The sequence below is a fragment of the Trachurus trachurus genome (genome assembly GCF_905171665.1).
Source record: "Trachurus trachurus genome assembly, chromosome: 24".
Taxonomy (NCBI): Eukaryota; Metazoa; Chordata; class Actinopteri; order Carangiformes; family Carangidae; genus Trachurus; species Trachurus trachurus.
In genome coordinates this window covers 846,665-859,332 of record NC_139910.1, presented here as the reverse complement: position 1 = coordinate 859,332, position 12,668 = coordinate 846,665, and the positions used below count along the sequence as shown (strand labels likewise).

General features: G+C 43.4%; 1 protein-coding gene across 1 annotated transcript; it reads right to left on the bottom strand.

Moving 5' to 3' along the window:
* Nucleotides 1-100: 100 nt before the first annotated feature.
* On the bottom strand, nt 101-11,808 carry LOC311007063 (NLR family CARD domain-containing protein 3-like; the record flags this gene model as incomplete). Its single annotated transcript, XM_084000147.1, has 9 exons — nt 101-118; nt 476-549; nt 721-1,653; nt 2,407-2,421; nt 2,558-2,810; nt 3,681-3,804; nt 5,367-5,374; nt 5,962-5,972; nt 11,727-11,808. 9 exons carry the CDS (start codon nt 11,806-11,808, stop codon nt 101-103), a joined length of 1,518 nt encoding a protein of 505 aa, XP_083856273.1.
* Nucleotides 11,809-12,668: the final 860 nt, after the last annotated feature.

The window sequence follows — 12,668 nt, the reverse complement described above, 5'->3', positions numbered from 1 at the left end:
GACATCCTGACAGACTGGAGATAGAAAATATAATAAACTCCCAATTTTACAAAATCATGTGAACAGAGATGTTGAGTTTCTCAACAGACCGCTGAACATCTCAGCAGATGTTGAGCATCTGCACCAACAAATTACAGAAGGATGTTAAAGATCAACTGTCCAACAAACAGCTGTGTCCTTACCTGAGAGTTTCCAGTCTGCAGTGTTTACTCTCCAGTCCACCAGACAGCAGCTTCACTCCTGAGTCCTGCAGGTCGTTGTTACTCAAGTCCAGGTGTCTCAGACTAGAGGACTGGGAGCTGAGGACTGAGGACAGAGCTTCACAGCTTCTCTTTGAGAGATTACAACAACTCAGTCTGAAGAGGAATCAAGAAAACAAAAGTAAACAAATATAAATGTTTTTGTTGTGACTAAAGAAAAGATACAGTAAATGTAGATGCATGTGAACATACAGAGCTTTATTTGAAGCTTTGACCACTGGCAGCAGCCTCAGAAGAGTCTCCTCTGAATCAGAGTATTTCTGCAGGTCAAACTCATCCAGATCTTCTCCTGATGACAGTAAGATGAAGACCAGAGCCGACCATTGAGCAGGAGACAGTTTATCTGTGGAGACACATCCTGATTTCAAGGACTGTTGGATCTTCTCCACTAGAGAACAGTCATTCAGTTCATTCAGACAGTGGAACAGGTTGATGCTTTTCTCTGCAGGCAGACTCTTACTGATCTTCTTCTTGATGTACTGAACTGTTTTCTGATTGGTCTGCAAATCAGTTCCTGTCTGAGTCATCAGACCTCGTAGGTGTTTTTGATTGTTCTCCATTGAAAGACCCAGGAGGAAGCGGAGGAACAAGTCCAGGTGTCCATTTGGACTCTTTAAGGCCTCGTCCACAGCGCTCTGGTAGAAATGTGATGATTTGTCTCTAAACAGTTCTAAAAGTTTAGAGGTTGACATCAGGTTGAGTCCAGAGTTGATGAAGGTCAGATGGACATGAAGAGCAGCCAGAAACTCCTGAACACTCAGATGGACGAAGCAGAACACCTTTTTCTGGTACAGGCGGCTCTCCTCTTTTAAGAACTGTGTGAACACTCCTGAGTACACTGAGGCTGCTCTGATATCGATGCCACACTCTGTCAGGTCTGATTCATAGAAGATCAGGTTTCCTTTCTGCAGCTGCTCAAAAGCCAGTTTTCCTAGAGACTCAATCATCTTCCTGCTCTCTGGACACCAGTGTGGATCTGTCTCAGTTCCTTCATCATACTTGACCATCTTCAGTTTTAGATGAACCACCAGGAAGTGGATGTACATCTGAGTCAGGGTGTTGGGCAGCTCTCCTCCCTCTCTGGTCTTCAACAGCTCCTCCAGAACTCCAGCAGTGATCCAGCAGAAGACTGGGATGTGGCACATGATGTGGAGGCTTCGTGATCTCTTGATGTGGGAGATGATCTTTCTGGCCTGCTTCTTATCTCTGAGCCTCTTCCTGAAGTACTCCTCCTTCTGTGGGTCAGTGAAACCTCTGACCTCTGTCACCATGTGAACACACTCAGGAGGGATCTGATTGGCTGCTGCAGGTCGTGTGGTTATCCAGAGGCGAGCAGAGGGAAGCAGTTTCCCCCTGATGAGGTTGATCAGCAGCACGTTGACTGAGGTGGACTCTGTCACATCAGTCACGATCTTAGTCTTGACGAAGTCCAGAGGAGGTCGACACTCGTCCAGACCGTCAAAGATGAAGACGACCTGGAACTGATCAAAGCTGCAGATTCCTGCTTCTTTGGTTTCAGAGAAGAAGTGATGAACAAGTTCCACCAAGCTCAACTTTTCCTCTTTCATCAGATTCAGCTCTTTGAAGGTGAAGGGAAATGTGAAGTCTATGTCCTGGTTGGTTTTGTCTTCAGCCCAGTCCAGAGTGAACTTCTGTGTTAAGACTGTTTTCCCAATGCCAGCAACTCCCTTTGTCATCACTCTTCTGATTGGTCGGTCTCTTCCAGGTAGGGCTTTAAAGATGTCTTCTTGTCTGATGGTTGTTTCTGGTCTGTCTGGTTTCCTGGACGCTGTTTCAATCTGTCTGACCTCATGTTCAGCATTGACCCCTTCAGCCCCTCCCTCTGTGATGTAGAGCTCTGTGTAGATCTGGTTCAGAAGGGTTTGGTGTCCTGCTTTAGCGATGCCCTCAAACACACACTGGAACTTCTCCTTCAGGTTGTTTTTGTGTTTAGGCTGGCATTTGTAAAGAGCTTCTGAATGAATAAACAACAGATAATAGGACAATAAGGTAAAGGTCCTCGTAACAACAGGTCTTGGAAAATAATCTAAACATACATAAATATTTGGATCTAAATTCATGTAGTCATGGTGATGACTACAACCATGAAATGTGACATCCCCTCACAAAAGGTGCTGAACTTTACCTGCTGCTGCTGCTGCTGAGGAGGAAAGGGAATCATTAAACATGAGGAGTAGCAGGACCAACCCAGTTTACTTTGTCCTCTGTGTGGAAATAGTTACAAAGCCAAGAGGTTTAACAAAGGTAAAACACTGGCTGCACTTCCCATGACTGACCTTCATCACTTCCAATCTTCTTCAGAATGAACTCCGCCACCTCCAGAACTTTCTTAGAAGTGTGCATGCTGACCATCAAGTCCACTGTTTTCTCTCTGCTTGCATCCTCCAGCTCACGCTTTTTGATGGCAGGGAAACCATCCAGTAAATCAGCATGCTGCAGGTACCACTGGAAGCTTTTCAGCTCTGCACTCCCCAAATTCTTCAAATTGTGCAGCAGCTGCTCCCTCACAGGTGTCTCCATCTTTGTTGCCTGACAGAATCAGATACAACTGAGTTGTGTCACTGAGCTCTAAAACCATAGAGCTCAGTGACACAACTGGTACCACAATTAATCATGGTAAGGGATGTAACTCTATTTAGCGCCATCACATCCCTGGTTTGTTAATAAATACATTTAACACTGGTAGGATAAATCTGAACTGTCCTCCATCTTTACACAGGACAAACATCAGTGTGACTCACATCAGTGTGACTCACATCAGTGATGGCCAACAACAGACAGACAGTGTTCACTTTGCTCCTCAGACAGTCTCATAATTTTGACCCTGGTAGTTTTTGTTTTTTGTGAAATAATTCTGTTTCTGTGTGCAAAGTAAATTAAAACAAGCATCCAAAATAAAACTATGATATGAAAATTATTTGCTCTGTTTAACAGTGCTTGGTAAATACTTACAAAAAAGTAAAGATTTCATGAGGGGACGAATAATTTCATTTTCAACTGTAGCTTAACTCAATTAAATGTGTATTCCCAAGAAGATTTCCGCAGCTTCTCTTTTGCCTTTTCATACAGTTCCTTCACCCTCTCGGTGACAGCCCTCCATTCCAAAACACCTCCATTCCAAAACACCGCTGTTCCAAAACCCCCAATGCCAAAATTGATTTTCAAGTCCATATTTCTACCTACATCAACACTGCCGCCCACACTCCGGGCGCACTCGCACATTTATGAAATTCGCTGAAATGAACGTTCAACTCATTGTTTTTTATTGGAAATATGTCACTGTCTTCAGCAAACACATTGAAAAAGTTGTCAAATCTTTTTACGTGCGCTATCCATGGTTCTGAAATCCCCACTCCCGGCTGCACTCACACTCACTCACTCACTCACTCACACTCACACCTGCTTTGTATCAAAACCTGCGAGGGCCTGACACAGCTGACACACACCTTCTTTGTCCACAGAGCCAAAGCTTGACATCTTGATTTTTCCCTCCACCCCGTTCTTCTTCTTGCACTTGGTCCAACTTTGTGGTTCACACAGTTATTGCTTGGGTGGGGGAGGTATTCAGTACTGTCATTAAACTCAAATTCTCCTTCCCCTTGGTACATTCAGGATTTATTATTTCATTGTTAACTTTGTGCAAATATACAGAGCTTTTTAATGGAATAGTGCAGAAATAAAAATAAGACAAATCCTCCATCAGAGTTACTGAACAAGTGGCTGCAGTGAAAAACAACTGTGAACTACACTCGTCTGTTCCTCAGCAAAGTGAAGTGAGGGCTGAGCCTCCACCTGCAGGGAGAGCTGCACTCCACCAAAGTGTCATTCTGCTTTCAACCAGCAGATGGTGCTGAAGGAAGGAAAGTTCAAGTCCTTCTTTTTTTATGACCAAATTTTTATTGTTCTTTTCCATGTTAGTATAACACTTTGTGTTCAAGTACAAAAAACAATGGCAGCTGTATCTGCCCCAACCGTTAACCCAACCCAGGTGGTGTACCCAAGGCCTGCACAAATACCTACAAAACAATAACCACCATTACAGCAACAAATATAATGATAATAAACAAAACAAACAGAAAGAAACAACTAAAACAAAAGCATACATACATAGAAAAATCTTTGTTACGGCTGATAGGGGTTCGGCCGTGTGTGTGTCTCTCCCTCCCTTCTCCTTGTTCCCCCACAGCTCCACCCAGGTCCCATCAGTGAAACGAGGCTCACCTGGTCCATTGAGCTAAATACCCTGCAGCTGACACCAGAGAGTGGGGGGCAGTGCTGGGGACTGCTGGGCTTGCCTGCCTCCCATCATGGCTTTTTGTTTTAGTTTGTCTACTTGTTGGTATCTGTATATTTTTGTATTAAATCTCTTTTAGTTAAGTTAGTGCCTTTGTCTTTGTATTTTGGGTCATTGTTGGGTCCCTTGTTATGCCCCTCTGGGCCAACAAAGTACTGGGGCGTAACAATTGGGGGCTCGTCCGGGATCTGAACCCGGGTCCTCTCACACGCAAAACACAGCGCCACGGTAACAACAAAACCCTGTTACAACCACACACAAGTAACGTGGCAAAACAAAGTTACCAATGGCACAGTCCACCAACGAGAGCCCAACACAGCGCCTAGACACTGATGCAAACCACCAGCAATACTCTGCGCAAACAAAGCCTGTCGCACATAAACACGGAACATTTTTCTTAGGACGAGCCCCCAAATATGTTAGGGACCTTGTTAGAATGGCTCGTAAGGCCCGGAACACATCAAATAAACAAATCAGAAACAACTGTTGCCACTAAATAATAATAAATGTTTATTGGTTTAAACAAACGAATACGAAAAGCAACAAACCAAAAGGGTTGGAGGTTCCCGGCCAAAACAAACAAAAGAGAGGGGAACACTGAGCCAGCCATCGGCCGTCGTACTCAGTGTTCACCCCCGAAACTAAGGCTGCCTAAATCACCCACTAAACCTAAGTGAAAGAAAAAGGTAATCCGAAAACAGGACTACCGGGAACCTCCGAACCAAAAACCAAAATAACAAAAGCTCAAAGGATCTCTGGCATGGGGGAAACCGGAGCCTCGGTCTCCTCACCCGTTCACCTGCAGGGAAGAATAGAGAGAGAGACAGGGATTCACAGCCTCCTTAAAGCAGAAGTGAGTGGTCCGGTCGTTTTCGCTAATGCTGCGTTCCAGGCAGGCTTTTGAAATCGTAAATTACAGCTTCAAGTCACAACTTACGACTTTGTAGCATTTCAGGCAACCCACTCGTGTTTTTCCGACCTGTTTTACCGGTGAAAGTCACTATAACGGCCACTCGTAACTTCTGACCCGTGAACTCGTACCAGATCGAACTGGTACCACTTCACGGTCGGAAAAATACGAGTTGCCCTGAACGCACCATAACAGTCCTCTTCCCTATGTCGCCACATTCACGGCGTTCCTTGGCTGCACACACAGCCCTGCATGCCGTTCTCTCTCCTCATTGGATAAAAACTGTAGGATACGATAAAAGTTTTCTCTTCGGCTCAGAGCAGAGCAGAGGGACTGAGAGACCCGTGTTTCAGTCCAAACACTCTATAGAAGTGATTGCTGTCGGAAGATATAACCATTTAAGACTTATATTAACACAAATATATCACTCACTTCTGCTTTAAGTCAGCTCCAGCTGACGAGGTGATGAGTCTCACCTGGGGACTGGCTGCGTGGAGAGAGAGAGAAAGGTGGAGAGAGGCACAAACACACACGCCCACACACACACACATTCACACACAAAGCCCCACCTCCTGGCCACACGAAACACTTACACTTGAATAGCAGCTAATGTTAGCTTCAGACCAGTGGTGACCAGTTAGTTAACGTTAGCGAGTGGGACTGCACTGGACTGAGGGACTTGGTGCGTGCGATTCTGGTGCTCCACTCGGTTACGGTCGTTAAGTGACAAAAAAAAAAAAAAAAAAAAGAGCAAGGTAACTTAACGTTATCTGCTGGTCTCCTTGGCAGCAAGTAACAACACTATTAACTTGCTAGCTAGCAGGGTGACATAGTAAAGCTATGTTACTGTATTGAAGTGAGTAGCCTATTATTATTATTAAAAATTAACAAGCTATTGCTGCTATGTAAGCTATGCCCAAGGAAAACATTTAAAAATCACTCTCTTATCTCTCCTCAGGATTATTATTTAGGTTTCTGACAACAGCAAAACAAAGGGACAAAGTGCCCCCTCCCAGTGCTGACAGTGAAAACTGTAAGTGTGTATTGTCATAAAGAATCTTTAGAGGGTATGGCATATGTTATCAATTAAAGTAAAACTGTCTTTTGTTTTTTCGTCATGTCAGTTAAACGTCCACCTCCAGTGAGACAGCAACAACTGCCCATCATGAAGACGACATGTCACCAGCTTACACCATAACTGGACATTTGGAATAAAAAAAAGTTTAAATTTCATACATTTTTTGTCGGTGTTCGATTATTTATAAAATTATGGTGATAAACACTGGTTGGAGGGCCCCCTGGGGATTTTTGCTTAGGGCCCCAGCAGACTCTAAAATCACCTCTGCTCGCAAATCTTGTATTGTTCCCCCTCAATAGCTAAATGTTTAAAACACAACATTCACCACCGTCCTTTATGTACAATAGAACCTTTATCCACTGGAGAACAAACACAGAACAAAGGAGAGTTCCCCTCCGGACTGAGAACATGAATCAGCTGAGTGGTCAGGGCCAGCTCTAGGCATAGGCGACATAGGCAGTCGCCTAGGGCAGTGGTTCTCAAATGGGGGTATGCGTACTCTTGGGGGAAGTTGGCAGGCAACCGTTCATCTCCAGCAGTATCTCAACACAAAACTGTCATGTCGGTGAGCCTCCCGAGTGTTTTAAGTGGAAACTTAATGAATTCAGGTCATTGTTAAATGACGTTTTGCCATGTCTGTATTTTTCTTTTTTGCTTGTTTTTTAGTGAAGTGATGTTTATCTATATTTAATTTCATGAATTCATTTTGAGAACAGAAATGTATTATAATCCCAAAAGAGGGCATTTTAAGTGTAGATAGTATTATTCTTATGTGCACAAATCTTTATTTTAAGTTCGTTATTTTAACAAGTCTGTATTTCTAAATCTTTTTATTTCCAAATAGTTCAAGAGAGGCCACTGAACAATGTGTAGTTATAACATTTATTAAACCAGACACTGATGGCAAGCCGTTTTCTTGTTAGAAACGCCACATTTTAAATTAGATGTGTGGATACTTGGTTGCATTAATCCTCAAAGTCGGCACAAATGCCGGCGCGTTTGTGTGACCTTCTTGATATGTTTTTTTTTCATATTTCTGTCATTTTACGCCGTCGAAAAGCGGTTCAACTACTGTGATCGGGAGACTCTCCTCTTTCAAATACGCACGCGGCACACCCTTGACGACCTGTCAATCAAAACAACAACTGTGAAGCACTTCGAACCCATAGAATCGTCAGGAGAGGGAGAGAGAAGCAGTGAGGAGGATGACAGTGCTTCAGAGGCTGAAAGTGCTGACTCATTTGATGAAGAAGATTATGAAAAAAAGAAGATAGAGTTGAGACTTCAGCCTGCTCAGACAGCAGGGCTACAGCTCAGTTCAGGTCCAGCTCTGTATACCTGCTGAGCGCAATTTTTCTTTTTTCTTTTTATTTTTACCTCTCAAACAGTACCACAGTGACAGCACATGTAGGGTATATTATATAGGTTAAATATTGTTAATTTTGTGGGGGGTTTTGGTCTGTTTAGTTGATATTTTGTTTGGAGAAAAAAAAAGCTAATTTCTCATTTAGGGCTACACACATCTCATGAAGTTTGAAATGTAATGTGAAGTCACAAGTTTTTACTTGTTTTCCACACTTATCTATTAGCCTTAATTCATACAGTATATTCCACTGCTTTTGTGAAGCCCAGACTTTCGTATACCCATTTCAAGCATCACAACAGTTTGTTCTCATGACTGTAGAGAGACTATTTTTTTTCATGTCTTCCCCCAGGATTTACTCAATGCAATTTTACTGATTGTTGTGCAAGTTGTGTATCTCAGGGTCGGAGGGGACATAGAGATACACTGCTATTTTATCGTTATGATCATTATTGATCATTGTTGGGGGGGCGCCTGGGAGTAATCTTGCCTAGGGCACCAAAATGGCTAGAGCCGGCCCTGTGAGTGGTGGAACAAAGAAGACACTCACCAGGTGAATTCAGACCCACATCCAGTCAGAGTCGCTCTTCCTTCACCTGTAGAGGAAACACAGAGAGAAGCATCAGCATCAGTCTATAATCACTTTACAGTGAACACAACAGGAAAGACAGGAAGTAGAAAACAGGGAACTGCAAACAGGAAATACTTGAGAGAAAGAGAGAAAATCAACAGAACTTACCGACTTTCCATCATGACTTTAACATGTGAGGGTCTTCATCAGTTTCTCCTTCAGTCAGTGACAGTTGACTGGTCTCTGAGCTGCTGTCACAGCAAAGTGAGGTGGAACGTGACAGAACGAAGACTTTTCTGAGAAATCATGTGACACAATAGAGTGGACTTTGTGGTTGATACGTTGATTTATTATCCCTGAGGGGCAATTCGTTTTACAGCCAGCAGTGTCACACACAACCATCAAGACATACAATATCACAGGCAATGAGTACAACAACATGATCTACAACACCATTTAAAATTAAAGAAGGATTAAAGGAGTTTCTGAGCCTTTTGTTCCTGCAGGTAGCTCGGCTGTATCTGCAACCAGATGGAAGCTACTTAAAGGGATAATTCCGTTTTTTGGAAGTGGGGTTGTATGTGGTACAAATGGCGCCTGAATCTAATATCTACAGTAGACAATTCTGTTCTCCTTCAGTTAGCCAAACCAGGGCATAGTGCTAGACAGAGAAACAGGAGATAAACAGTTGTGAACAGGCCTGAACTAACAGCGTCTTGTCTGTATGAATTTGAATTTGAATTTATATTTATTTAAGTGTCATGCACCTATTAAGGCACCCAGCCTATCAGGGCTTACAAGACACATTACATATTTAGAAAACAAACAAAATCATCAGAGGAATTCACATAAATAATTGCCTTTTTCTTATTGACCAGTGTTGTGGCCGCGGGTACTGTGTCTGCATCTGATCAGGAGCTGGTACCTCCTGAAAAGGAGGTGATAATCAGCGCAGCAGGAGCAGAGTACATAATAGAAAGTTTCTCACGTTTACAAAAAGACATAAAAAACATAAAACAAAAGGAAAGCATAATTCATATCTACCAGACAGATCGACTTAGAGCTGCTAACACGAGTGAGTTAGTTAATGCCGTGGTAAAAGTTCTTTCATCTCCGCTTTTCCTGGCGTCTGGGTCACTGCAGCTGCTGTAGCAGTGGTTTGAAGCGCCGTTACGCAGCCGTGCAGCGCCCACGGTGCGATCCTAACCTCCCTCTCCAGTACCTGGCTGCTCAGCTCCGGTTCCGGGACCGAGACCTCACCTCTACTTTCACCCCGTCTTTGATCCCCTCTCGCCCGGGCTTTTAAATCAGAGTGTGGCCAGAGCTCTGCGCCATAGCACTGTGCCATAGCGCACACGTCCGGTACGATGATTGACAGCTGGTATCAACGCATTTACTGTCTCTCAGATATTCTCCCACGTTTCTTCTTTACCGTAGATCAACAATATGTTTATTTGCTCCTTTGTATTAATTCATTGGATCAAATTTCATTCTGCATTTGCGGTCATGCAGCTCTCTGCTCTCCTTCTCTCTCTCCATGAAGGACATGATTACAATGCATAAAACTGTCATTTCAATCCTGCGGTTTGCATGTGCTGTTATTTAGGCAGTTACTCTTAGTAGATTATCCGCAAAACATAGTTTTAGTAGCTGCAGAGGCCTACACATTATGCTACATCACCCTCCACTGAATGTATTATCAGCTGCAATGAACTAAACTTTACAGTCATATTTCTGCTGTTATTTTGGCGAAAGTAACTGGAAAGTAATACAAAAGTAGTGTAACACATTACAATTCTGAGACAGTAATATTGTAATGTAACTAATTACTTTCAAATGACAGTAACTAATAATATGTAATGTATTATATTTTGGATGTAACTTGCCCAACACTGTTATTGACCAGGCACTTTTCGTGAAAGTAGCTACAGTAAAGTCTTCTTTTCTGAAGAACCATTCCAACTTTACCTCATCATCAACCCAAAACAACTCAGGCTTCACATTTTGCATTTTCTGAAACAAAAACTGCCTGGCTTCATCATATAATGGACAATGAAACACAAAATGCAGTAATTTGTAATAAGATGAGGTGCCAACCCCCCCCCTTCACTTACAAGCACACTCAAAGCACCTTATTTCATGTAACATGCCATGTTGTGTCCGTCTTCTTATCTTCTTTTAATCTACCTCGTTCCTTGTTTTTATGTTGAGTGTTTTTATGTTTCCTGCTTTTACAATGTGTAATGATGAATGATGAATGCCACCATTGTGATGGTCAGCTGCAATTTCACAATTTTAATGCAGTGACAATAAGATTAAGATTAAGATTAAGATCTACTTTATTAGTCCTTGACAGGAAACTTGTCTTGGGCACAAGTGCTGACACAGCTGCATCTAAAACCACACATAGCGAGCACATGGTACTCATACATCTGCACATTCACATGTACACATAGTGTACGCACTCATCCACACATAGTGTACGCACACATCCACATACACACAGAAAACATAATTGCACAACAATCAGTAAAATTTCATTGAATAAATCCTGGGAGAAGACATGAAAAAAATGTGTTTCTCTACAGTCATGAGAACAATCTGTTGTGGTGCTTGAAATGGGTATACGAAAGTCTTGACTTCACAAAAGCAGTGGAATATACTGTATGAATTAAGGCTAATAGATAAGTGTGGAAAACAAGTTAAAATTATAGCTGCTGTGCAGCGATGGGTCGGGTCTGGGCTATTTTTTTTTTTTTACAACAAACAGGAGAATAGGAAGACAAGACAGTTAATCTTCTAATGTTCACTTTGCACCAGTTGAGGATTGAACCCACAACCGCTGGAACCAAAGACCATTGTTTATCATACTGAGCTAATTAGCAAGTGGAAGTTCAACAGATGCTTCACAAATTGTGTAAGCCATTCACTGTCGTGCAGGCAGATTTGAAACCACTGTAAAAAGAGGTAAAATTCTGATATATATTTGTTAAACATCTACTGTGACTCTAAGATTTTGTACATTTATTTCACAAAGACCATGTGGTATTTTAATTTTTCATGTAACCTGCCATGTTGTGTCTGTCTTCTTATCTTCTTTTAATCTACCTTGTTCCTTGTTTTTATGTTTTTATGTTTCCTGCTTTTACAATGTGAAATGATGAATGATGAATGCCACCATTGTGATGGGCAGCTGCAATAAAGGCCTCTTATCTTATCTATGCTGTACTCTCTTCCACTCTGGAGTTGCCCACGGTGAGAGGCGGCAAGCTGGTGTGGGCTTGCTCATAGCCCCCCAGCTCAGCCGCCATCTGTTGGAGCCCTTTGAGACAAACTGTTTGTAAAAACGGGCTATACAAATAAAATTGCCTTGCCTTGCCTTCTCCCCGCTGAACGAGAGGGTCGCTTCCCTGCGCCTTCGGGTTGGGGACAGGTCTCTCACTGTCGTCTCGGCCTATGGGCCGAACAGCAGTGCAGATAAACGGTTCCGGGCATGAGGAGACCCTGAGGAAGAACCAGGACACGCTAGAGGGACTTTGTCACTTGGTTGGCCAGCGAACGCCTTGGGATCCTCCCGGAAGAGCTGGAGGAAGAGTCTGGGGAGAGGGAAGTCTCGGTGTCCCTGCTCAGACTGTTGCCCCCGCGACCCGGACCCGGATAAGAGGAAGGAAATTGATGGATGGATGTTCACTAACTGAACAGTAGAGAGGATCATCAGAAGAACCAGAATCAGAATCAGAACCAGAACCAGAACTAGAACCAGGACCAGAACCAGAACCGAGCTGATCTGATCTGTCCAACCAGTCTGCAGGGACACAGGTGCCGCCATCGGGTCTGTCATTTCACCGATGCTTTTTAATATCTACATCTACGACGTACCGGAGACAACATCCAGACGGTCTGGGTATGCAGACGACCTAGCTATCATGATACAACAACCACCGTGGAGGGCAGTGGAAGAGGATCTGAACCAGGACATGATCACACTGGCTGCCCACCAGAACCAGAACCAGGACATGGTCACACTGGCTGCCCACCAGAACCAGAACCAGGACATGGTCACACTGGCTGCCTACCAGAACCAGAACCAGGACATGGTCACACTGGCTGCCTACCTCTGCAAGTGGCGCCTGTAGCTCAGCACTGGGAAGACGGTGTCGGCAGCATTCCA